The 26,034-nt window shown below is 44.0% G+C and overlaps 1 protein-coding gene across 4 annotated transcripts in view; it reads left to right on the forward strand.

Annotated features, from left to right (window-relative positions):
- Window positions 1-504: 504 nt before the first annotated feature.
- Window positions 505-26,034, forward strand: part of SCYL3 (SCY1 like pseudokinase 3) — a 31,297-nt gene continuing 5,767 nt past the window's right edge. Inside the window, exons 1-12 of one of the 4 annotated variants that reach the window (XM_019500219.2) lie at window positions 505-568; window positions 1,263-1,529; window positions 6,329-6,544; window positions 7,031-7,216; window positions 8,054-8,167; window positions 10,676-10,732; window positions 13,008-13,110; window positions 14,848-14,959; window positions 16,145-16,222; window positions 22,133-22,272; window positions 23,091-23,278; window positions 24,152-24,323. In XM_019500219.2, the coding sequence (XP_019355764.1) occupies window positions 6,380-6,544; window positions 7,031-7,216; window positions 8,054-8,167; window positions 10,676-10,732; window positions 13,008-13,110; window positions 14,848-14,959; window positions 16,145-16,222; window positions 22,133-22,272; window positions 23,091-23,278; window positions 24,152-24,323 (1,315 nt within the window). In that variant the 5' untranslated portion in view covers window positions 505-568; window positions 1,263-1,529; window positions 6,329-6,379. Of the gene's footprint in view, window positions 622-1,262; window positions 1,530-6,328; window positions 6,545-7,030; window positions 7,217-8,053; window positions 8,168-10,675; window positions 10,733-13,007; window positions 13,111-14,847; window positions 14,960-16,144; window positions 16,223-22,132; window positions 22,273-23,090; window positions 23,279-24,151; window positions 24,324-26,034 lie in introns of all 4 variants that reach the window. The other 3 variants (XM_006272923.4, XM_014596000.3, XM_019500220.2) reach the window with 3 other exon arrangements.

Consider the following 26,034-nt stretch of genomic DNA (forward strand, 5'->3'; position numbering starts at 1 on the left):
TATCGCGTTTGCCCACCACATGGAGCTAACACCACTTGGCACCCTGTGGCGCCCTTGCAAGCATCTCCAGGCAACCCCAGTTGAGGTTCCCCGGTTGAGGATCGCCACGATAGGCCCCCCTGCCCTGGGGCAGGGGGTGCTCTGGACGCCGCCTGCTGCAGCTGTTCCTTTCTGCGCCCACTGCATGGCAGAAGAGCTGCTGCGCTTTGCCCAAGGCCCTGTGCACGCAGGGAGCAGGAGGGCCTGGGCCTGGGCACCGCAGGGACTAGCCCGAGAGTCTCCCACGTGCCACCCACGGGGACTGGGGCCCTTCGCAACATCAACCCCCGCGGCTGAGCCCCACTCCAAAATGGCCGCCACAACCTCAGCCGCGGACTGGAATCGTCACTTCCTGGCAGCAAGCCTGCCCCCCCTCCGACTCCCTGCCCTCGTCCAAGATGGCTGCGGCCGCTCCGTCAGTCGAGGAGGCGCTCTATCCGCCGGCGCCGCGCCTCTGTGGTGATCCGGAGACCGGAAGCGGCAGTCGACGGCGGCGCGGCGGGGAGGCGGCTTGGGGCCAAGGCCGGAGGTGAGACACGAGACCTTCCCCCTCCTCCCCCCCCAGGGCGGCGGGGCAGGCAGGTGAGCGGCCGAGGCGGTTACAGGGGGACGCTGCGGGCAGCTCCTCGCTGAGGGGCCGGAGCGGGGTGAGGCGGCGCCGGCCGGGGGTGGGGGGAGACCAGCGGGTTTAGCCTCGCTGGGCCGCGGCCGCCCCTCAGAGACGCGCCCCGCCCCGCCCCGCCCCCCCCTTCTTTTTTAGCCCTTGGGGACAGCAGCGCGGCCATGTTTGCTCTGGCAGAGAGCTCGGGGTTCAGACAGCCCCGGCGGGGGCGGCCTTCGGGGCTGGGGCTGGTGTTTTGTTAACTCTGTGGTTGGCTTCTGACACCCCGGGTTCCTGTCCCGCACGCCAACCGCAGTCGGAGAGAACCGGGACCCCAGGAGGCCACGTCTAGTCCAACCCCTGCTCGCAGCAGGACCAGCCTCAACTAGAGCATCCCAGCCACGGCTTTGTCCAGCTGGGTCTTAAAAACCTCCAAGGATGGAGCTTCCCCCACCGCTCCGGCTTGCCTGCTCAGTGTTTTACCACCCTCCTGGTGAGAGAGTTTTCCTAACGGCCAACCTCAACTTCACCTGCTGCCACCTGAGCCCGTTGCTCCTTGTTCTGTCATCTGCCCCCACTGAGAACAGTCCGGCTCCATCCTCATTTGAGCCTCCCCCTCCAGGTCGCCGGCGCGGTGACCCCAGCAGTGCCCTCCTGGGAGGGCCTCGGGGCACCCAGGGTGAGAATCGCTGCTTCAGGCAGAGTAGATCTGAAGTGCTCTTTCGTGGAGAAGCAGGGCTGGAAGGGACCTGCAGAGGTCACCCCCACCTGAGGCAGCTTCTGCCCTGTCCAAGCCACCCTCTCCAGCACGCAATCTAATCTCTGCAGAAGACTGCCGTGGACTCTGACATGACACAGACCTAATACCTTATTCCTTGGATCAAGGGAGGTAATTGTATGCACCAACTGACCCCTTCTCCCCCCCCCCCCCCCCAAAAAAAAAAAAAAAAGAAACCCACCATATACTTCCTGAGCTTTTTTGGTCATGAGGCCATGTTGGTGCTCAGTCAGAGGAGAGACTAGTGGCGGGGAGGTGAGGTGAGGTGTGGTGTGTGCATCCTGCTGTATCAACTCATGGGGAGGATTCGTTTTGGGGGTGGGGTGGGGTGAGGAAATAAAAGAGCCACGCAGAAGCTAAAAATGCAAAGAAATGAGTTCACAGGTGACCCCTCCCACCAAAACAGGGAGATGTTCAAGGGTATCAATGTTTGTAATGGGTTGATGATGGGGGAGCTGTAGGCTGTTAGTGGCAGATCACTTGAAAAACCAATTTCTTTAACACTTATGAAAGTTACAGGCTTGTCTGTCTCAAACTCTCTCCATGGTGGTGTGCTGAGTACATGAAATGTCTTTGTTGCTCTCAAGTGGCAAGCAGCCTGTATAATCCACATTGATCTTGGATCTGTGCTGTGTGAAGTATCTAGATGTACTGTGGGGAACTGGTCAGCTGTTACGCTGACTGACCGGTATCCACGGTCCCCAAGTCTCTGAAGTTCTGGAACCTGCACTGCTTACGGAAGGAAACGGCCAATATGTCAATCCACGGTCGTTCCCACACCAGGGGTGTTGTTCAGGCACCAGTTATGGATCTGTGAGTTATCTGGGTCACCACTAGCTGGGCTAATGTGTTACCTCTTATACATATATTTACTCCAAGACTCATCAGGTCCAGCATCCTGACATCGGGGGAAGATCTAAGACAGGATTCCAGTTTTCTGTGCTAGGTAATAACTCAAAAGTATAGACACAGAAACCAGACCAATCAGAATTAAGTGTTAATATCAGGGTTAATATCAAAGTAGGCCAGTTAATAGGTTGATTCAACAGTATTGCATAAACCAACAGTTTTTCATGAGCTGACTCTAATCTACAAGGGCAGCTGTCTTGTATAGCTATTAACTCCACAACTAACAGACCATTATCAATTTCAATACCAGCTGATATATTTTTCAGCCAAACTACTGCTATGGGGAGGGTCAGATCACACTCAGGTTGAAGCTAAAATCAGAACTATAGTTCTGATTTTAAGTAAGGCAGTATGCTCAAATTACTTCTGGTAAGGTAAGAGTCTGTCTTTCCCTGCATCCCCTTATCCAGGATTATCTAAAACATTCCAAGTCAGTGTGATATAGTTTGTTATATGTCATATTCAGATAACAAATTTAAGTGAAAATAACCTGATTTCTCAGGATTAAACATACCAGGCTGACCCATGTAATACATGTGTGCTCTTTTAGGTAGAAAAGTTGTTTAACTGAGGACTCTCTTCAGTACTTGATTAACTATTTTATAGGCACCATCTCATCTTTGAGTTATATTAGAAAAGAAGACCAAAAAAGGGTGATATTGGTATAGAATAGTTTGGTGGTTTTATCACTTTTAGGTAGCTGATATGTGGTTGAAAAGATTAGCTTCTTGGCTTGATTATTTGAACATTGACAGATTGCTGATTCATCAGAGATCAGATGCTTGAAAATGTTGATTTGTAGAGATGTGTGTGTTGCTAGACCTCTCAGCCCTTGGTAGCCAGCTGCAAGGGTGGGAGAAGCTGAGGCCTTTTTTGTTAGGGCTGGTGGCATGATGTAGCCAAAGGCTAGGAGCTATTGCAGGCAAAAAAGCCTGAGCAGCTAGAAATGGGTTGGCTTTTCTTCCTTATGCTCTGGCTAGTTTCTTCCCTTTGGAACTTATTGGGAGTCCCGTGTTAAAACAAAATGAGATGGGCTTATTCAGAGGTCACTGGCATAATCCAGCAAGGCCCAAGTGGTTTGCCTTTATGTAAAAGAAGAACCTCCTCATTTCCATAGTTGCGGGCTTTCAAACTCCATAGATTGTTGCAGTCAAGAGGCCTATGAGTTTGATGAATGGTCATGGGTAGGGATCTACCAAATTCATGGCGGAAATCAGCTACATAGCAGCACCTTCAATTTTGCAGGTTCCCCCATGTGCCCCCTACCCCCCCCCCCCCAGCTGATTAGCACAGGGGCAAGTCAGTCCCAAGAACCAGGCCCTCTCAGCCAGTCTGCAGCTGGGGGCGCGGGTCAGGTCAGGGGAACCTGCAAGATTAAAGGAGCTGCCACGCAGCCCACTTCCACCATGAATCTAGTAGGTCTCCAGTCATGGGTCAATTCACAAACATCTCAGCCATCCTTAAAAGTCCTAACCCACAGGTAATTAAAAAAAAACAACACATAAGGTTGAAACTTACAAAGGTTAAAACTGAAATTGTAGGAAAATGCCAATTACACTTTCACTCAAACATGAATATAGGAAGGCAGTAGTTCATGTTCTGCAAACAGGTATGTTCAAGTTCTTTTAAGTTTACCACTTGTTGACTTAACTTCGAACAACATTTGTGACCCAGGTGAAAGTTTAGATTTTGCTCTAGTCAGAGCACAGCAAAAAGTCTTCCTTTCAAAATCAGTGTTTGGAGGCCTGTGTGCCTTAGACTGGTTAAACCCTTATGTGCCACCCCATGTCACCGTGGGTTTAGTATGTACAATGTAGCTTACAGAAAAATATTTTTTTAGTGTTGTAAAATGTTACATTCTTTTTATTGCAACTAATCCCGCCCCCCCCCCGCCCTTCTGTTTTTCTTTAGTTACCATTCATTCCTCTGTAGCTGCCTCTGAGCAGTGTGTGAAGACAAAATTGACCCGAAATAGAGCCTTTGTTGGGAAAAGTGGCATATAAATCCAATAAATAAATAATGTATGGAATATCTTGGTACCCATAGTCACTATGCAAGGACTGAGTCCCATTGGGAAGCTGAGCATCTGTTTTTAGGTGCACGTATATCCTTCCATCTGATTTTTAGTGTAGGATACCACGAGATACTGGTCAATGCACATTATGTGCCTGGGTCTTGGGAACATTATTTTTCTGTTTTGAGGATGTGTAGGGAAGGGAACACAAGCCAGCCTATACATATATTAATCATTTACAAATATAAATGTTATACATATTTTCCTGGGAACTGGGCTTAGGCTATCGTGTACATGGGACAGCTTTATTTTGACTTGGGCTCTTATGACCTAAGCATGAGAATTACTAGGATAGAGAACTTTATCTCCTTATCTGTCATTGTCTCCACTTACCAACAACCTGTGAGCTTACTTTTGGCTAAAACTGTTATGTTCATGCTAGAAGCCAGAGAATTGTATCAAATTTCTGTTACCAATATTCTTCAATATCTTTGAAGTCTAGATATGTGTATCATGGACACAAATATGTAACAAGTTACTAAGAGTCTTCAGGTATATGCATGCAGATTAACTTTATTATTCATTGTTATTTTGCCTTTAACAAATCAAATATGAGATGGAAAAAATTGAAAATGTGTGCATTTTTTAAGCAAATATCTTGTTTTAAAGGGACACTGAGTTTGGCCTAAATGACTCAAGTGCCCTATTTAAAGGAATTTTTATTTTCTACCTGTGGGACTTTTTACCAGCTTTCATTTTCCCTGAGCCTGAGGAAGGGCGTGTGTGCCTGAAACCTTGCAGAAAAAGATGATTTTTTTGTGATTTCTTAGTTGGTCTAATAAAAGGTATCATCTCTGAACCAGAAGTTCTTGAATTTTGCATTTCTATTTAAAGAAACAATTTCCTGTTTGATACTGTATTTCCTGTGTTTCTGGAGGAATTCTTTTCACTGTACAAATGGTCTGAAATGTGGCCCCTTTCTGCATATAAAAAGTGGCCTCTCAGTCTACCTCCCCGGTACTTTTTTCAGCTGACTTGTAAAAGCTGAAGATTGTGTTGCACTGAGAAAAACAGTTGAAATGGGCTATGTTCCAGTCTTCCAAGGGACACTGATAGTTCAGTCTGTATGTTAAAATGGTTACATCTCAGCAAGAAGTATATACAGAATTCTGTCTCTGTTCTTTATAAAAAAAACAGATCAGGCAGTTCTGTGTAAGACCTGGACTTTGAGCTGCCTTGCAAGTAAGGCAACAGATTGTTATTTCTTCATGACGGTTTCACGGTTTGCAAACATCCACTTTGCAAAGTGTGAAACAGTCATGAAGAAATAACAATCTGTTGCCTTATTTGTGAGCCAGCATTTCTGTTTAGTTTTAGAGAAAGATCAAGATCAAAAGCTGAACATTTTGTAAAGGAAATGACATGCTTGCAAAAACATTCCACTTGGTATCTCAGGAGACTGAGGCCTTTAGCTATTCAACAGCTAAAGCACCAGCAGCTAAAAGCAATCTAAAGCACAAGACCCCAATAATGTTTCCATCCTCTTCCATAGAGTACGAGGCTATTTCAATCCTTGTTTTCTGTCCAGAAAAATATAGGACACTAGTGATGGTGATTTGTCTCACAGATACTTGCCATGAGCTCTACAGCTACCTGACAGTGGAAATTTCAGTCACCACATCTGTGTCTGGTTTAAGAAGAGGTAAACCACTCCACGACCCTTGGGTCATCTATGTCTCTTGATCTAAGTATTTCACTAGGTAAAGTTATAATGAGAATTAGGAGCCATAATGGCCTATTTTCCTTAAGGTGTTGTACAGGCAAATTTCACTGGTGTTGCATAATATACTTGGTATAACTGGGCAAAATTCACCTCCACTGCTGCTCAGCCACACCAGGTGCATCCAATGGAACAGCAGGTGCAGGAGTCGCTAGAGCTGGCCTGTTGGGATTAAATAAGTTTGAAAAAATCTCTCTTTACCTGCAGGCCTGTTTGCTAGCACAGGTGAACCTCCACAACGGCCTGATTTTGCAAGTGATGGGCTCGGAGAACAGCGCTTTAAAGAACAACACACTAGAAAAACAGCCATTTACTTTACCAAGCGGACTCAAAATTTACCCAGCTGTGCTGCAACATGGCAAGCTTGCCTCAGTCTTTGTGTATGAAAGAGAAAATGAAGACAAGGTTAATAAAGCTGCCAAGGTACTGTAATGAAAGTGGCCATTCTAAGTAATAGGGTCCTTTCTAATTATTCTCTCCACTTTTTCTAATACTGGAATGTCATCAAAGCCATGTGGGAGGAAGGGAAAAAGGCTGATTCCCAGAATTGTTGAAGATCTTATTTATAGGGAGTGGGACATGTAGACCAGTCCCTCAAATATGGGTTTTGGTTTAGTTTTCTTTATATGAGTAGAAAGTTTCTGTGGTATGATAAAAGCACAAATAGACCAGCAAATGGAAGAGCGTGAATCCTGGATACTGAGTAGTTGAGGTTCAGGCCTAGAAGTTAGAATTCTCTGCAGCAAGTGGAGTGTTTACCCACACCTCCTTAATGTATTTTTAACTAGAAGTATCAGCTAATGTCAAAACCAAGGCTGTCCACCAAGCCCCCTGTCCATACATCATGTCACAGGTATAGACTTTGTTTCTTCCTTGGTTTTTTTTGTTTGTTTGTTTTTTTTTTGGAAGCACCTGAAAACCTTGCGCCACCCTTGCCTTCTACGCTTCCTCTCTTGCACTGTGGAAATAGATGGAATACACCTGGTGACAGAGCGGGTAAAACCTTTGGCGGTAATTCTGAAGTTACTCTCATCTGCCGAGATCTGCGCAGGGATTTATGACATATTGCTGGCTCTTGTCTTTCTCCATGAAAGGGTAAGTTCCCAGTAGCAGTAGACACAAGAGTGAGCTTTGGTTCTCAGTGGAGATTGGAAGTAAAGGTGATGGGCAGTATTTGGTCAGTGGTCTTATCCATATGAGACCTTAACTCTCATTTCATGTTCCCCTATTGTATTTGATTCCCTGTAACATGGCAGGAGCAGTAGATATCACAAACTAAGAGAAAGGAGTAGTTCATATCATTTGACCCCTGCAGTTCCAGGCTGCCTTTACATAGCATGAATTGATTCTTTAACAGTTTTGTGAGTCAATGGCTGCTTAAAACAACTTAATTGAAGAGTCAAAAAGAAAGGAAGAGAATTATAATCCCATGATCTCATAGCCTGAGATCCCATGACTGGTCAGAACCATGAACAAGTGATGTTATGTTGTTGGGAAAACTGAGATTCCCAAACTAACACATTTTCTTAACTGTCCTTGTGATGCATGAGATACTGGGCTCTGTTACTTCTCCCTTGGTCCAGTCCTGCTTTTTAGCACATGGCAGGAGTGACTACAGCAAATACCAGGAGCTTTAGCAGTATAATTTTCAGTCCCTGTGTTTGAATTTAGGGTCTCTTCTTCATCTTAATTATTCTAAAAGGACTGTGAAGGTTAAACCTGGATTTATTTAAAGCTTGGCCTTCATGTGTGGTGCCCAGAGTTTGTCTATTAAAAAAAACAAAACAAAAACCAAAAAAAACTTTATAGGATAAAAATTGAATTGTATGCTTTTGGCAGCTTTTCCTTGGATCCTCATGACACCTAATTAGTGCTAACGAGAATTATATGCCTTCTGCTATCCCCAGGTCTATTGTTTGTTTTATATTTTAGGGAAACCTAACGCATAACAATGTCTGTTTATCATCCGTGTTTGTAAGTGAGGATGGGCACTGGAAACTAGGAGGAATGGAAACAGTATGTAACCTTAATGAAGCTACTCCAGAGGTAAGAGCCAAACAAATAATACTCTCCAGTGTCCAGGAGAAGGGCTTCCTGATTACTGGGTTTTCACCTTGATAAAAAGCTAGCTGCCAGAATTTGGTATTACGCGAGTCGGCGCCTTTTCCCATTCCAGGATCTGAAGCTTGTTCAAAGGGCACAGTTACCACCATGTCAGGGTAAATGCAGAAACTAATTCACCATTAGCTAGGCCAGTGGTCACCAACGAGTCGATCCTGGTTGATCAGGCAGCCCCTGATGGTCTATCTCAGTCTGGGGCGCTAGCCGCACCCCAAACTGAGATAGACTGTCAGAGGCTCTGTGATCGGGAGTGGCTGGGGTGCAGTCTGGGAGCGGTAGGAAGTAGGAGTGACAGGATGCACGTGATAGGGCTGAGCCATGCCCCCTGCTGCCAGGGCTGGGCCGGGTGAGTGGGAGAATCCCCCACCAAAACCCGTACCACCAAGTGAGTGGGGCCCCAGCCAGGGGTGAGTCAGAGCCCAGGCGGCTCATCCAGGTGTGCGGGGGGGCTCCTGCCACTGCACACACCTAGGCAGAACCCCAGGGGGCACATCCCCCCCCCGATCGGTGTGCGCGGCAAGGCAGCTGCCACTGCAGGACTCGGGGCACAAAACCCAGTGCACCGGCAACCATCTTGCCTTATGCACAGATTGGGGTGCATGTGCCTGCGCAGCCCCCCCCCCCGTGCACCTGGACAAGCCACCCAGGCTCTGACCCTCCCCCAGCCCAGCCTGGCCAGGGCCCCACTCCCTCCCTCACTTCGGGGGCCTCGATCTGCCCCTCCCCCCCGCCTCCCCACTGACCTGCTGGAGGGTGCTGGGGCCAGGTAGGTCCTGGATTGCCCTTTGCTTGAAAAAGTGATCTTCACCTAAAAAGATTGGAGACTACTGAGCTAGGCAACTAGTCTTTCAGGGGAGAGCTGGCTGCAAAGAGGTGTTGGGGTTGGAGAGGATAAGGTGGGAGCCTCACTGGGACTGATCTGTCAATTACTTTTGGCTAGTAAAGGTGTTTAATATGAAATAGAATGATTTCTTCCTTAAAACAAGCAGAGAAATAAAACCATTTTAAGGGGGCATTGGATCTCCCTGCTTGGCATCTCATTGGATTTTAATGTTGAGGAATGCTTATCTTGAATTTTGCTATATGTTGTGCAGAGTCAGAGGCATGACTTAAATACATGGGTGCTTGCTACCTTTCATCTTACAGGATCTGGGAATTCATAATTTTTTTTCATATAGCATTACTGATATATTATCATCTCCGAGAAGGGAGCAGCAAGGCAGACATTGTGGTTGCACATTTCAAAAAGTATTTTGATCAAGAGCATTGGGGTAAAATCTTTTATTAAAGGACCATGGGTATTTTTTCAAGTCCAAACAAAACATTCAAAGATTTAACGTATTTACTTGAAACCAAGATAACTCTGAATTTAAGATTCACACCCCGCCGTGCCCCCCCCCCCCCGGATAATTAGATTCTATATATGGAAAATGCTATACATTTGCAAAATTTTTCCACATATAGAAACTAATTATTGGAAGATTGTCTTACATTTTTCCTCACTACCACTACAGCAGGGAAAGCATTGACGGGGGTCAGATGGTAGGGGCAGCAGTAGAGGAGCTGTGGTAAGGGGCAGGTGGTGGGAGAAGCATTTGGGGAGCAATGGATAAGGCGAACAGCTTGTTCTCTGCTGTCTGTCCCTGTCCCTCACGTGCACACACTTTCCGCCTCCTCTCCTCTCCCCCCCCCCCCCCCAAAAAAAAAAAAACATCCTCAGGCTCTTCTGTCTCCTTCCCCCTGCTGCAGCCTCTGTTCCCTGTCTGTCCCTCCTCCCCCCCCCCCCCCCCCCCCCGTCTTCCTTCAGCACTGGCAGGTTGTATCCCTGCTCCAGCCTGGGGCATGAAACAGCCTCAGCCTGGCCCTGAGTCTGTGGCCAGGGGAGAGGCAGTGGGATGCAGAAGTGGCAGGGGGGCAAGCAACAGCTGTGGCTCCACCCCTAACCTGGGATTAGGGTCAGGGTTGGGACTACAGCCAGAGCCACAGGAGCAGCCTGGCTTCCTGCTTCCTTCTAAGATGAAGGAGTTTTTCCTGTCACATTTAAATGTGGTGGAGGGGAGTGGAAATCTCGTGTTGAAATCAAATAAATACCATAAATCTGAAGGGCTAAACTGTCTGGTAAAATGCAGTTTCTCCAGGGCTTCTTGGCATTTTACACACAGTGTTTAGATACTTGAAAGTTCCCCACTGGCTTAGGTGAAGCATAGCTACTTCTTGACTTTGAGGTGGAAGGAGAATCTTGTGCTATACATTCAGCTAGTCTCAGCTGGCCTTGGCATATGTGACCTGCAGTGGAGGAGGCAGTTAATAAGTAAAAAAAAAGCAGTCATAGCTACTAGGTTTCATCTTCTACATCCTGGCGCCAATTTGTGAATCTGGATAAGTGATTAGGACAAAACATTTATCATGAAGTTTTCTTTTTTACCTTTCTAGTTCCTGTGTGATATCAAGTCAGTGAGAGACCAGGCAGGCATCCCTCCTGAAGAGATGGTAAGTAACCCTGCTGTGTTACAGGTTTAGCAAAAGATTCTGTTCTTGCTAGAGTGTTCTTTATGGAGGATGATTAAACACAGAAGTTCAGAAAATATTTTTCATCTATATATAATATGTAGGATCTCTATTTTAATATAAATCTAAAGAAATAATATACACACTATTTTGTTAGATTTATGTTAAATAGAAGTCCTCCAGTCTATATGCTTAGGTGTGGAGGGTATGTCCACCTAGGTAACTCCAGAATAAAGTCTGTTATTCTATCCTGATCTTGGGTATTGTTAAAAGGGGGAAGGGAGGTGTCTTAACAGAATTAGCCAGGAACAGAGCAAGAGCCCTAACAGCGAATAATCTGGTTGCTCTGTCCCAGCCCATATTTTTAAATAAGCAATGCTCAGTGCTTTGCAACCCCTGTTGATATGCTTTCTTTTTTTTTTTTAATATGCCTTCCATGCAACTCCATTTTTAAAAAGGTGACATAGTTGCTCTATACTTTCTCTTTCTTGTTAAGTAAATGTAAAATGCCTTTTCCCAAATAAGTACTCACAACTGATCAGTTTTGCAGTTGCAGGGAAGGGCAATATGGGATTGAATTTAGGCTTCAGGCCCTGTGCGTTCAAGTTTTGATGCTGTTTTTCTTTTCTACCTACTTTGTATTCAACTGGATTTATGTGGAATGTGATAGAATGTCTTTGTATTGGTTCAGGAACTACTTTCAGAGGGCGTCTACATGTGCGCTTTACTGTGGAGTTGACTAATTAACTCCACACTAAAGTGTCACCATCTGCATATGCAGTGCTATTAGGCCAGAGCAAACTAATTAACTCTGCCTTGGTACTTGTGTCAGTCAGTATTATCCTGTCCTATGGTGGAGTTTAATGCACCACAGTGTATGTGTAGACAGTGACCAGGGCTGGCTGGGGCACAAGGATGTTACAGTGCAGGGACTGGCTGCCAGCTAGCCCTGCACTCTTGTGCCCCAGCCAGTCAGTCCCTCTGCAGCACATTCAGCTGGGGCAGAGCAGCTCCAGGCTGGCAGGCTGACCCCCCACCAGTCCTTCTGCCAGCTGGGGAACTGTGCCACCCTGGCTTTATGTGCTGCAGTCCCAGGCACACACTTAAACGCTGAACCCAGGAGCAAGAAGCTCTGGTGCAAGCTGCACCGGAGCTTATTTAGCCGTGCTAATTGCACATGCCATCATGCCCTCAGTCTCCTAGGTTGATCCCATGTTTGGCAGATTTTAACTAAAAAAACCCAACAAAAAAACCCAAACTTTCTCCCACCGTCTTCTCTCTCCTTGCCTAGGTTTTGTTTTGTTTCCATAGAGTGCATGTGTTAAATAAATGGCTTGCTAGATTATGTACTGTTTCTGTTTGGTCATTTTATAATTTAAAAGAATTGGAAAATCATCCTGTAGAACCAACACCAGCCGAGTATAGGTTAGTATTTTTAATAATTCTAAAAATAACAGAACAGAAATGATTATACTAAGTTTTATGAAATGAAGGTGACCAATACAGGCAGGTATGGTTCTGTGGGTAATTCATGTATTAAAAATATTGCTTCTCACCTGCAGAGAGTGATGTTCAGGAAGCATTATCAGGGCCTCTTGAAGATTGTGGTTTATGTAAATTTTACATTACAAAGAACAATCCAGTCATGCACTATTTAATTTCTTAGAAAGTATGAGTTCTGAAACTGAAATCTGTGTTTGTTACTCAGACACTCAAAGATCAAAGATGACAAGCTTCACTTAAATAGATGTTCAAAACATTTATTTAAATAAGTGACCATTTTTATGTAAAACTTGGTGTAAACAGTGTACTCCATTTTAGATTATCTAAAGAACCAAAGGTCTTATCAGATATTATTGGTTGTTTTGTGGCCACAATTTTATAGTGCTTTTGCACTTAATGTCCATGTTTTTCCCTAGTAATCAACTAGAATGTTTAAAATATAATACAAAGTTCTTTGTTCTGAATAGAGCATAAGATCTATCCCCGATTAACATTGGTTTCCATAGAAATGCAGAAAGTTGTTCGCTTATGATTGCTGAATGCATTCCTGAGGGTATTGTTTAATAGTAATGTACTTACTTGTGCTTCTAGATTATAAATTCTTTGAGGCAAAAGTCCTTTAGTTTAGCATAATAGTGCGTTACAAATAGATTAAGTTGGAGTTACAGGGCTATGAAAAGACTTGGAAAATGAAAGGATGGTAGGTAATGATTGAGATTATATAGCTCCTTCTTTATGATGCTTATTTCTTTAGTCTGCAGATTTCTGCATTCTTTCTGAAAGCCATGGACATGCCCGAGATGCCTATTCGTTTGGAACAATGATTGAAAATCTGCTGACAATCTTGAATGATCAGGGTGAGATTCCTCCACGACCTATAATAAAATGCCTTTATTTTGCTACCACCCATGCCAAGTAATCCTGTGGCTCATTGTGTTCAGGCACGAACAAAAATATCTTTCATTTTGAGGAAGTTTGTTCCAGGAGAAGCATGACAAACTTTGCGATCAAGGACTGTCCATTGCACTCGCTATGAATTTCAGAAATTAAAAACTTTTCTATCTATATGTTCTTCCTGTCTCATGCTTTGCTTTCATAGACTTGGAGATTTCTAGGGGTTCCAGCTACCTTATGCTGTAATAAGCTTCACTCTGACACCAGAAATGAGTGTGTAGGGTGGGAAGCTGTCTTTATAATATATTTGAGAGACAGTATTGTTCAGTAGCTGGTGTGGAGCTTAGCAGTTAGGGTAACTGCTCTGTTCCAGAATCTTACTTCCGCTTTGTATGGCTGTGAGTAAATTGCATAATTTCTCCATTTTGCACAGTGTGGGAGATGAATTTGTTTAGCTGCTTTAAGATGAAAGGAACTACCTAAGTGCAAATGTGAAGGTTGTGAGCCTTTCCTGTGCCTAATATTGTGTGCTTCTTAATTGCAGTAACATAGTGTAATGACATGTTACTGGAGGCAGGAACAAGTTTTATGTTACAGTTAGGTAGGAGATCTTTGGGTTAATCAAGTTAAAGGACAGATGTACATCTGAACTCCGTTATCTCTTCTCTTCCCTTAAAAAGGTCCTCTGTCTCCTTTCATGTCAAATGCCTCAGACCTTCCTGCCTTAGCTACTGTATGGAAGTTCTCTCCCAGCCCTGTGTATCTGGTGGGTTGACTTGTGCCCTGAAGAATGAAGTTTGATATCCCTTAATTTTTTCCCTATATCCCATTGCTGTGAATGTCAAATCCTCCTTTAATTCTGTAAAACTTTTCCTCAATAGCACAGCATAGCAGTGCAGTCCATGCAATATGCATGCCCCATAAGTTCTGGAGAAAAAAGGGATCTTTCCAGTTTGGATTTCCTGTGTTTTAACTTGTATTAAAAGATCACTGGTGCTTAACAATAAACTCCTATCTCTTACTTATCTGTTGATCTCAAAGCACTTTACAGAGGATGAATTTCTTCATCCCATTGTTCACACTGGCAAACTGAGGCCAGCAGCTTGGCCATGGTCTCACAGAAAGCCAGTAACCATACTAGGAACGCAACCTAAATCTTCTGCCAAGTTGAACAGTGCTTAATCTATTGGGCTATGCTGCCTCTTGTAAGAGCATAAGTAGATTATTTTGGTTCTGTTTTACTTTTATATGCTTGCATAGAGTATATTTTTTATATGTTTGCTAAATGGACTAGAAACTTATTTGACTTTCACTGTAATGGCATCAGATGGAGACTTCAGTATAATTAAATCTTTTATAGTTCTGAATTAGAAAGCAGTAGGGCAGATGGAGGGTGAGAAGAAAGGAAGCTACTCTTGTTTTATCAAGCTGAAGAGAAAGTCTGGCTTTTATAAAACTCTATTATCTCTGCTCCTAAATGTTTTAAGAGCAGGCTGACTCAGGCGAGGGTAGATGAGTTAAAAATGCTGTTTCTAAAACAGCAAGAAGCTTATGATAGCTGTTAGACAATGGTAGGTAAGCTCTGTTACCTATCAGCATTTGAGAAATAATGATTTTCCACCTAAGGAAGGAGGAATCTCTGAGTCCTGCATGTTCCCCATGTTTGAAGTGGAATCTAATGGAAGATGTGTGGCTTTCAGTTTCAGCAGATATTCTCTCAAGTTTTCAACAAACCTTGCACTGCACACTGCTGAATCCAGATCCAAAGTGCCGTCCACCCCTGTCCAGCTTGCTTTCTCATGAGTTCTTCAGGTGAGGGAATGCATGCATTGCTTACTCATGAGCATCTTAAGTACTTTATTCTGTAATTATGTTTGTACTTCATGCGTCATATATGAAACAAACCTCCAAAAAGAAAGTCGAAGATGTTAGCAACCCAGAAGTAGGCAGTACTAATGGGTAAGGTGGGCATTGATTTCAGTATTAAAAGCATGTCTTAAGGTGAATTAAATGAGCTGACTAATTCATGTGGGAACAGCCAGCTCACAGCTGCTCACACCTCATTAAGTTTTATTACTTTATTCAACCTCGGTAATAGCAGCCTTGAAATTGATGGGACTTTGTCAGTTTAATTTTTGCTAATAGCACAGCATTGAGATAAACTAGAAGGAGCAACTATCCACTCCCCATGTTAGGCTCATTTGGCAATCTCATTTGGCAATCAGAAAGTTGCCTGTTGTATGGCCTATACTTGCTGTGATCAGACAGATGTGTTGGTAAAGCATCTCAAATGTACAAAGCCTCATCTCGTTCACAATGGGGTGTTGAAATTGGAGCAGGTTTGTTGAAAAACAGCAACCCTCTCAGTTATAGCCAGTCGACTCTCCCTCATTTTATGGATGAGGGTAGTGCATGGCCTAGAAAACAAGACTCTTCAAAGTACGTTTGCCTTAAATCTAGCTTTACTACCTGTTTGCACAGATTGCCCTCTGTGTGTTGTGGTCTAAGGATATCAATATTGTCCCAGGAAGGACATGTATTTTTCCCATCATAATGCAGTAACTGGCTCAAGAGATTGCAAATGTAGCTTTTCCCATTTGATGCTGCAAATTGCTGACCTCAAAGTTGTGGCATCGTTGAATTCCAACTGCAAACTAACAAGCAGGCTGAGGAAATTACTTTTTGGTATCAGTCCTATTCTTAATGGACAGATGCTTGCATCACACATGTGCTTTTACTTGTCTCCATCAGCCTCAAGAGAGGCTAAGAATAGAATGAGCAGTAGAGATTGAATTCTCCCATCTAGAAATGATTACAGTGGGATTTTGAAACATTGGTGGGGATAGAAAATAAGAAGCTGAGACTTACTCCAACATTCCTAGTCCAATATCACTCATTTAAGCTCCGCTGTTCTCCTCCATCTGGTGAATAAAAGATGGGAGGTTGCTCAGTTTAAAGTTCTTGGTGATGTTTCATATTCTTTATTTTTGTGATTAGGAATGATTTCCTGGAAGTTGTGAACTTTCTGAAAAGTTTAACAGTAAAGACAGAAGAGGAGAAAACTGAATTTTTCAAGTAAGTGAAAGAGCTTCAGCCTTTCTGGGGGCCCTTCATGTGAGAAAATGTTGATCATGTTCCAGCTAAGGTCTCAGTAGGACTTCCAGGACATGTCTGCATGGCACAGTGCAATACTGCAGACATATTCAAGGTAGCTTGAGTAACAAAGCAATATAGCTTTAGTGTAATACTGTTCCCAGGCTAACTTGTCCTGCTTTCTTTTTCAGAGAAAGGTCAGTTTTAATAGTGATTTGCACATGCATGGTTCTCAGTATAGCTGCCAAGCCCAGGCAGTACCATGCTAACATGGCTATATTGCTTTGTTACCTGAACTAACTTGGTTATCCCTGCACAGCGCTGCTTGTGTCTAGTAGACATTTCCAGTTATCGGTCTTAGGGTAGATGCTTCCTCTGTTTGGATTTCAGCCTTTTACACACTTCATCACCTTTGTGCTCTGGCTTAATATCTTGCTCGTGCTAAACAAATCCAGTGCTGGCATCAGTCAATAAGTATTCATTACCACCTTCGCTGTGTGGTTTTGCTTCTGCATGGCTTCAGGTTTTTTTTAAAGACATTTATGCAACTTTCTGCACAATGCTGATCTCTCAGTTGTAATGTGACAGTCCCACAGCTGTGGGTATACAAGTAGGCGATCAGCAAATACTTTCATTGTATAGAAATTGGTCCTGTTGCTCGCTGTGAACTGACTAGAAAACAGAACGATAGTGTAGTGCAGCTATGTCAAACATATTTTCTGAAACCTTCAGTGTTTTCTAGAGGTCTGATTGGGAACTCGTGAAATTATGCAAAATTAAAGGTAGTTGCTTTATCATAGGCAGTGGGGGTATGAAAAAGCAAGTTTCTTATTGTCCATAAGATACAACTGGAAATCAACTGTAACATGTTTGGCATAGGAGGGGTGAAGGAGAGACTTAATTGTCTGGTGTCACTTGAAAAACGAATATTTTGTAGCATCCTGGTAGCATTTTTTTGTTGTAGAGGAAGAGGGAGGGAGGCCTTAACATCTGTTCTGTCATGTGTTTCATTTAAGGAACTAAATCCAAACTGCTCTCTACAGTGAGGACTTTTAGCCAAAAGAGTTTTCAAATACTGTTCCTAATCCTAAAGTGTGTTTTTAGTCAACTGGGTCCCATGTACCCTTTGACTTTACTGGAGCTGTGCAGGATCCACACGGACAGATCAGGCTGCAGAATTGGGATCCTGATTTGTTTCTGCACTGCAGGTGGTTAAAAGTATTACAGCTTTGGAAAGAATCCATTGCTAGAATATTGCTGGAGGCAGAGTTTCTCTTTAGCCATGTATTTAGTCCCAGCAGTCAATGTGTTGATAAAAATCACACCCCAAAAATGTTTTTTTTGGTAGTGAAGTCTTGTCCTTAAAAGTTATGAAATGCCACAATTAAAGTTGCTTCTGTAACCTTGACTCCCTTATGCATATGCATTATGATACAGTCTTTAATTACATGGAAAAGTTTGGGGGGAGGGGGTTTCCACGGAACTGCATATTTAGGGCACAGGACAGATCCATTCTGGCAGTAAATCAGGGCTGTGTGGTGAAGGAGGCTGTTGTTTCTAAGACCTCTGTCTCATTTGGTACAGAAGGTGTATAGCAAATAGGACAGGATTTCAGAAAAAGAAAGCGAGTCTTATTAAAGCTGTTACCTTCTGATCTGGGGATGAGTTCCATTCCTAGCTCCCCCAAAGCTTTTCCTATACGATGCTAGTCAAATCACTTGAAACAATTTTTTCACAGGTGCCTCAGCCACGAGTTCCTCGTTTCAGGTTGGGCACAGAGAAAATGTGTGGTCTTATTTGCAGCAGCGCTGAGTTGTCTGAATTGCAAGTGAAGTCAGTGGGTGCTGTACTTTTTTTAGTATTCTATCTGTACAAAAGTAACTTTGTAAAAAATCAAATTATAGGCATCCCAAGTGGGGCATCTGTAATTAATGGCTATCTTTAGCCTATATCTAGCTCATTTGCCCCTCTATCAAGTGAATAACTTTATCCTATCATCTTGCAAGTCATTTGAAGGTAAATGTACCTGTAAAGAACTTTGTACTATACTGATACACACCATAGAAAAAACTGCGTGGACAGTAATAATGGTCTTCAAAGCACAGTTTGAATAGTACAGAAGCGTACCTTAAATACAGTTTTGAACAGCTGCTTGTTAAATGAGCACCACACTGAATGAGGCAGGGGATCTCAGTGTTCAATGTTGAGAAATGTAAAGTGCTCCACCTTAGGACGAGCAACCCCCAACACGTCTGCAGGCTTGGCAGCACCAAACTGACTAGGACCACAAATGAAAAGGACCTGGCATAATAATAGACCACAGTATCAGTATGAGCCGGTAGTGTGATGCTGTAGCCAATAGGGCAAATAATACTCTGGCATGCATCAATTGATGCATCTCCAGCAAAGCCAAGGAGGTGATTCTTCTGCTGTACTCAGCACTGGTGTGACTGCAGCTGTCCAGTTCTGGGCACCACACTTTAACAACGATGTGGACAAGCTTGAGAGAGTCCAAAGAAGAGCCACCCGTATGATCAGAGTCTTAAAAGGCAAGTCATATGAGGAAAGGCTGAGGGATCTGGGACTCTTCAGCCTGAGGAAAAGAAGGTTGAGAGGAGACCTGGTAGCAGCTTACCGCTACACTAGGGGAGTACATCAGGGCTCAGTGAGCAACTGTTCACCAGGGCATGCGAGGGGACAACCAGGAGTAATGGCAACAAACTCCTGGAAGATGGATTCAGGCTCAACGTTAGGAAAAACTTCTTCAGTCAGGGTATCCAGACTGGAATAAGCTCCCTCCAGAGGTGGTGCAATCACCTATCCTGGAAATCTTCTAGAGGAGACTTGAAAGTCACCTTGCTGGGGTCACCTGACCCCCAGTTATCTTTCCTGCTTGGTGCAGGGGGCTGGACCCGATGATCTTTCCAAGGTTCTTTCTGGTCTTACAATCAATGAATCTGTGGAAAAAACAATAGATGCTTTTGTAATTAGACTATCGTAATGCATGCACATAAGGTGTCTGAACTGTGTTTCCTTTCTTAAATGGTTAACCTTATCTTTTTGCTAATGTCTTCTTGGCTTCTTTAAAAAGTAAATTGGAAAAAAAATATAAAACAAATTCCATCATGTAGCATCACACTTGCACTCAGTTTCTCAGCAGCGTTGCAAACCTTACATCTGCATGGACTTCTGCCACTTGAGCTAATAGAATAACTGATAGCAGTGGTGGGGTTGTCATCCTCTTGGGCCAGCCCTAGTGGGAATAAAATGCATACCTTGTCAATGGGTTTCCTTGATACTTACTGACTGGAGAGGACGCTGTCCTTTCTGAGATGGCTTCAGTCTCTTCCTCCAGGCTGTCTGCAAGTCAGCTTTCAGCTCCTTGGCTATCATATCTTACATCTACCTAGGGCCTCTAATTATGCACCATGTCCTAGTCTGCTCTGGTGAGTCCAAGGTCTCCCAGATCAGATCTATTTCCACTTGTCCCTGGCTACAGTCCTGTTGTTTCTCCATGTCATTGTTCAGACAATCCTGGCTTCCCTTCTCCTTCTATATCCCCTGGCAATCTATGTCCCCTTTTCCACCTTGCTCAGCTATTCCCAGCCTCCCCAGCTTCAGTCCCAAGATGAAACCTACCATTACACTGTCAGTTTCTAGTCCCAGTTTCACAAATTTCCTTTTCCCAGCCTACTTTTCCCCACCAAGTTGGCTTTTATCCCCTGTGTCTATGCCAGGTGTCATCCTTTGCCATATTCTTTGACCCAGCAAGGAGGATGTATGTGAGTGTTAAGACCCACCTCAGTCTGGAGTAGCCACTGCACAGTGTCCAGTTTAACTACCCTGCTCATTCACTGTGTGGGAATGGAAGTGCAGAGTCTGGGTGGTACTGTAGGTCACTAATTTTTTTGTTTATTTTTTTTGTTTGTTTTAATCAAGGTGCACATGATTCGCAGATAAACCCAGAGATTTCAAATAAAAATCCATAGAGTCAAAAACTTTCTTACCTGGTGTGGTCTTTCTGAATTATTTACACCAAAAAAATTGCTCTATTTGTTTTTCTGTAGTCAGGAAACGAACAAAAGCTAAGAGCTGGCATTTTCCAACAGATGCCTTGAGTCTACTGCATTGAGAACTACTGTACTAGGTCCTGTGAGGGAGTGAAGCATGCTGAGCATGGATGGGATCTGAAGAATTTGGCAGTGAAATTCTAAGAAGGCTTTAATGAGCATGTGCCAACTGCACTTTTTTTTCAAAAGCCTGTATCTTTGTTAAATTTGGGCAGATTTCAGAGGGACAGCAGTCTCATAAATAACACAAAGCCCATTTCTGTGCCAACTTTCAAGTTCTATTCCAAACCACAAGGTGCTAGTGTTTGTTAAAAAAAGAATTGACATAGTAAAACAATGCATTGACTGCTAGCTTAATTGTCAAAAGTGTTTGGGCAAAATTATCCACAAAAAAAATCAGCCTGAGAGACGACTGGCTTGGAAAACTTCCACCTAAGGGGTTAAAGTTTTTGGCAAATTTTATAAGTATAAAAAATGGTTTTGTAATGGGTATTGCAGCTGTAATCATGCTACCGGTAAGTGTACAGAAGGACCTAAGATTGAAAATCACTTTCTAGCTAGCTAAATTAATGCTGCGTTATAGTCAGGACATTATACTGGGCCTAGAAAAAGAACGCAAGTCTGTCAGTGTGTTTGTTTGTTTTTTTCCTCCTTTCTCTGTTTAAAAACCCTCAGGCCTCTTTAAAGAAGTTCTGAAGAAAGCTCTAACACTCTAGTGCGGGGGTGGGCAATTATTTGGGCCTGGTGACTACATAGGGAGTTTTGACAAGTCGTCGCTGGCTGGGTCAGCACTGATGTGAGTACGGAGCTGCAGGCATGCGATGTGGAGCCCCTGCCGTAGAAGCGGCTGGGCAGGCTGCGCCAGAGTGCACTCCTCACCCCCAGCGCAGCGCTGGCCGTTTCTATCACAGGGGCTCCACACTTGCAGCAGGGAAGCCCTGCACTGGACTCTGTGGGGAAGTTTCCTCCACTCCCAGCAGAGCGCGAGGACTGCGCAGCAGGGAGCAGGGGAAGCAGCAGTCTCCAGTGTGGGGCTTCCCCTGCTGCGAGTACTGGAGCTGCAGGCACGTGGTGGCATGGAGCCCTGGCGATAGGGCAGGCTCCACTCCCTCCACGCAATGCTGGCCAGAGCCATGTCTGCATCAGGCGCATGCACCCTGACATCCCCACCTGCTTGCTGCTGCCAGGCAGCAGGGGCTGCATGCCATGGGGGGGGGGGGACCCCCACCCACACACCCACACCCTGCCCAGCTGAGCTCCACGCTTCTGCTGCCCCTCTGGCTGCAGGCTCTGTGCTGTGTTCCCACTTCCACCGAGCTGCAGCTCCAGCCTCTCGCTCCCCCCGCCAGCCCCACTGCTTCCCTACCTGCTGCCCTGAGTAAGTTCCAGCTGCAGCAGGAGCCCTGCCTGGAAGCTGCTGGCTGGGCAGAGCCCTTGTGCCCAAGAGCGTGGGAGCAAGGCCCAATAGGGCGTGTTGGGCGGTTGTACATGTGGACGCCTCACTCCCACCCTTGTGGGCGGAAGGGCTGGGTGGGGTGCAATTTGCTGGAGGATGTCGTGGACCAGATGAAAGTGCCTGGGCCCATGGGCCATATTTTGCCCACCCCTGGCCTAAACTAAGACTAGGATCAGGACCTGGACTCCATTGTTCTAGGCAGTATACATGCCAGTTAAACACTGCACTGTAGAGCTTTCAGTATAGCAAACAGGGCAGACAAAGCAAGGAGAAAAGGATGTTTAAGGGAAACTCATTTTGAAACCATGTCATAAGTTGTTCAATGAAAAGCTTCCCTAATACTAATTACTCTCTCTTGGAATACAGATTCCTGCTGGATAGAGTGGCCTGCTTGTCAGAAGAGCTGATAGCTTCGCGGCTGGTGCCTCTTTTACTCAATCAGCTTGTGTTTGCTGAGCCTGTAGCTGTCAAGAGTTTCCTTCCTCATCTGCTAGGTCCAAAGAAAGGTGACCTTTGAACATTCTCTCTCCAGAATTAACACTGACACATTTGGAGTTAATTCAGAGTAGTGCCTTTGACCAAAGGTTTTCATTTGGTGTTTAAGCCAAGCAAATAATATATAGTAAAGCACCAAAGAAAACTGTCTGTCATTCCAGATGCTGAAGGATGTGAGGTCCCCTGGTTTGTCTGCTAAATTTTCCACTGCTCTTGTCATATTGCTTTCTTCCTGTTGCTGAAAGGGGATTAGCAATTACTTGGAATCCTTCCATGCTGCTATAAATGGCCTCTTCTGGGATGGTGGGGCATGGGGCCTGCTTACAGCACCACAGTGTATATCCTTTTCTCACCATTTACCTGCCCTAACACTCTTGCAGAGAACAAGGTTACACTAGCTTGAGCTGGCAAGTTGGCATGTGGCAACTTTTTCCTCTAAGGGTGATCATTTGGCACCCTACCCCCTGCTAGGAGTACTTAATTTCTCCCTCCTAGATTCCTGAAGATCTCCTGTCCCTGCTGCTTGTTCCCTCTTGTATAGAATTTTTCATTGGGGCTCATTTGACCGTAATTATTTAGAGTGATTGCCCTTGAAGAACAAAGCCTTCCTCCCCAACCTTATTCCCCAAGATTGCTGCTTCTGCAGTTCCCAGTTTTGGCTGACCCAGAGGGACCTGGATTGAGAATCAAATCTGACTATTGGGTGACAGTATAAATCTTGGCCCTAGAAGTTGCTGGCTGCAGCATATTTTAATTGAGTAGCTTTAACTTGATATGTTATGTCTGGTGTGGGAAGCTATTTGTCCTGTTTTCAAACTCTTTCCCCTAGATAATATTGGAGACTGCCACACAAGCTATCTGCTCTCACCAGCCCTGTTCCAGACTCATGTCATCCCTGTGCTGCTGAAGCTGTTTGAGGTTCACGAGGAGCATGTTCGAATGGTGTTGCTGTCTCACATTGATACCTATGCAGAACTGTTCACACGGGATGAATTGAAAAACATCATATTGCCACAGGTTAAGGATGAGAGGCAACAGGACTGTACATGATGTATCAAATGTGGGGAATTATGCTGTGGGGATGAACCCTGTTCTTGTTAAAAGTAAAGGTCTCGTAGTCCTGGCTGCAGTCAAGCACAGTGTGGGCAACTTCTCTGTAAGCTTTCCCCAAACTCCAACTCTTCCAAATGCATCTCAATCCTGATGTGCTGTACCCTTTGTTTATTTCACTCCCAGCATCCAGCTTTCCTTTCCCCATCCCCTGGTTAACAACTCTGCTGGTGCACCATGGGCCTGATCTGAAATACTTCTTGATATTCCTGTCCTCACCCCAGCTCTGCCAGCATACCTCAATTCTAACTTGAAACGCATTTTGTTGTTCCGGTCTCAAGCCAAGCCATACCAGTATACACAAATCCTGATTCAGAATACTCCTTTGTTATTCCCATCATAGACCTATGCCTTCATAATTCTGTCACTGTGTGTTAACACTGACTTGCAACATCTCCGTTCATGGTTGTGTATTGCATCCTCACTTCATCACTCCAGCATTTCAGTCCAAAGTGTCTTGTGAGCAGAGATGGCTGACCATGCTGAACTGCACCAAACTACCAGGTAGTTTTGCAAAGCAGTCCAGTTTCACTGGGGACTAAGCTTTCAGCCATTTAAATGTGTAACATAAGCTAGAATTTGAACCCAGCTGTGGAGTGAAAGATTAGTTTCTTACCCCAGCATAGTGTTCCACGTTAGGAATTTTGGCTGAGCTGTGCAAAGTGTTGATTTTAAAAATGAATCATGCTGCAGACATACCACTCTAATGGATGAGCTAAAGAGAAACTGGCTTGGAATCTTTACTGTGTTTCTAATAGTCTTCTTGTATTCTGGTCTTAGGTTTTACTGGGCCTTCGAGATTCTAGTGATAACATTGTGGCAATAACATTGCACAGCTTAGCAGTCCTTGTCTCTTTGCTTGGACCTGAGGTGGTTGTAGGTGGCGAAAGAAGCAAGATTTTCAAGCGCTCTGTACCAAGTTTCACTAAAACTACGGACCTTTCCCCAGATGGTAGGTAAATACTAGAAGGATTTGGGAGCCCAGGCTCCAGGATCTATCTGTGCCATCCAATTTTGTGTGTATTCCTTGGACTCTAAGGCAAGTCCTTCGTGGTCTTTAAGCTTAATGTCTGTGAAGGCCTCTTCTCAACCTGACTGGAGTGATTTGAAATTGCAGATTTTAATAGTGATATAAATCAAAAGCATTTGAATTCTTTTTTTCCCTTAAAAAGAGGTTTGTCATTTAGAATAATCATTAACCTGTGGTGATTTGCCATGATGCTAAATTTGATATTTCTTTTTTGCTAACCAGAATTATAGTCTATCTGGACAATTAAGCTATTAAATCTTTTTTAGATGAGGAGCTACATAAATTCCCCTTAGCTATTACATTTTTGCTAGGTTAGAAAATGATGAAGTGACTCATTTATCAATGATGAGATTTTTACTTGCGACTTGTGTCAAACTGTTTGGATGGAAATTGGAATTCACTTGCATGTAAAGGAATTTGATGTTAAAATTGATTTGTACTAGTCAAAGCCCCTTTAAATATATTGCATATGTTAGAAAAAGTAAGCCAGGTTTTGCATTTAAAAATAAGCCTTTAAAACTAGGGGTTCGCAACCTGTAGGCTGGATCTGGCCCAGGGAGCCACTGAATCCAGCCCACAGAGCTGGGGCTTTGGAGGCTCTGACTGCAGTGCACTACACACTGAGCAGCCAGGAGCTTTCCTTGTACAGGAGCTGGACCCTTCTGGCCTGTCACCTGAAAATGTTACCGACTGCTACCCTCAATCAAGGAAGCATAATACCTCATTAGTAAATAGATGGATTGGTTCTGGTCATCAGGACACAGATTTTTCAAAGGTGTTTAGGCACATAAGGATGCAGCTAGGTGCCTAGTGGGATACCTGAAAGCACCTAAGGAGGTTAGGCACCAACATCCCTTCAATTTCAATGAGACTAGAGTAGCTGAACTGTTTAGTACCCACTTTGGAGAACCCCATTAAACATCTACCTGCATCTTTAGGCACCTAAATCTCTTTGAAAAATCTGGCCTGGTGTCTTTTTGTTTCTTAACCCAGTAGATCTCATCTTCTACCACCTGGTTTTTCATTCATAGATTGGATGAGGAAAACGAACTTTCCTACTTCTTTCTGCTCCCCAGTTTTTGACGTTTGAACTAGTCCAAATGAAGAAAATATTCTCTAGTAAATGAGGGAAAAGCTTTTCTGCAGGAACAGTTGCTGAGAATAGTTACGTTTGGAAAAATGGGAATAACATCACTCGCTGCATTATGAAGACTGAAAGTAGTAAAGAAATCTACTGCAACATGTGACATTGTCTCCCCCTTAGAGCTTAAATTGACCTTAAGAGTTAGATACTTTTCCCTGATTCTGTATGTAACGGAAAAAGGCACTTATTAAAATTTGTGGACAGGTCACCAAGCACTTTTTTTATTTATTTAAATGATTTCAATAAAGCATAGTAAATGTAAAATGACAATCTACAGCCTACATTTTATTTTAAGTGAGTTGCTTTTTTTTAATGTATTTACATTAAAAAACATCCAGAATCCAGATTTTAAATAAAAATTCAGATTTTTTTAACTGAAAAATCATCAGTTTTAGCAGTGAAATTAATCCACAAGAATAGCAGTGGAGCAACACAATTAGCAGCAGATTGCTCTGGCAGCAAGCTTTATTGGTGAAATTCTTAAGGGAG

The sequence above is a fragment of the Alligator mississippiensis genome, chromosome 5 (assembly GCF_030867095.1).
Source record: "Alligator mississippiensis isolate rAllMis1 chromosome 5, rAllMis1, whole genome shotgun sequence".
Classification (NCBI taxonomy): domain Eukaryota; kingdom Metazoa; phylum Chordata; order Crocodylia; family Alligatoridae; genus Alligator; species Alligator mississippiensis.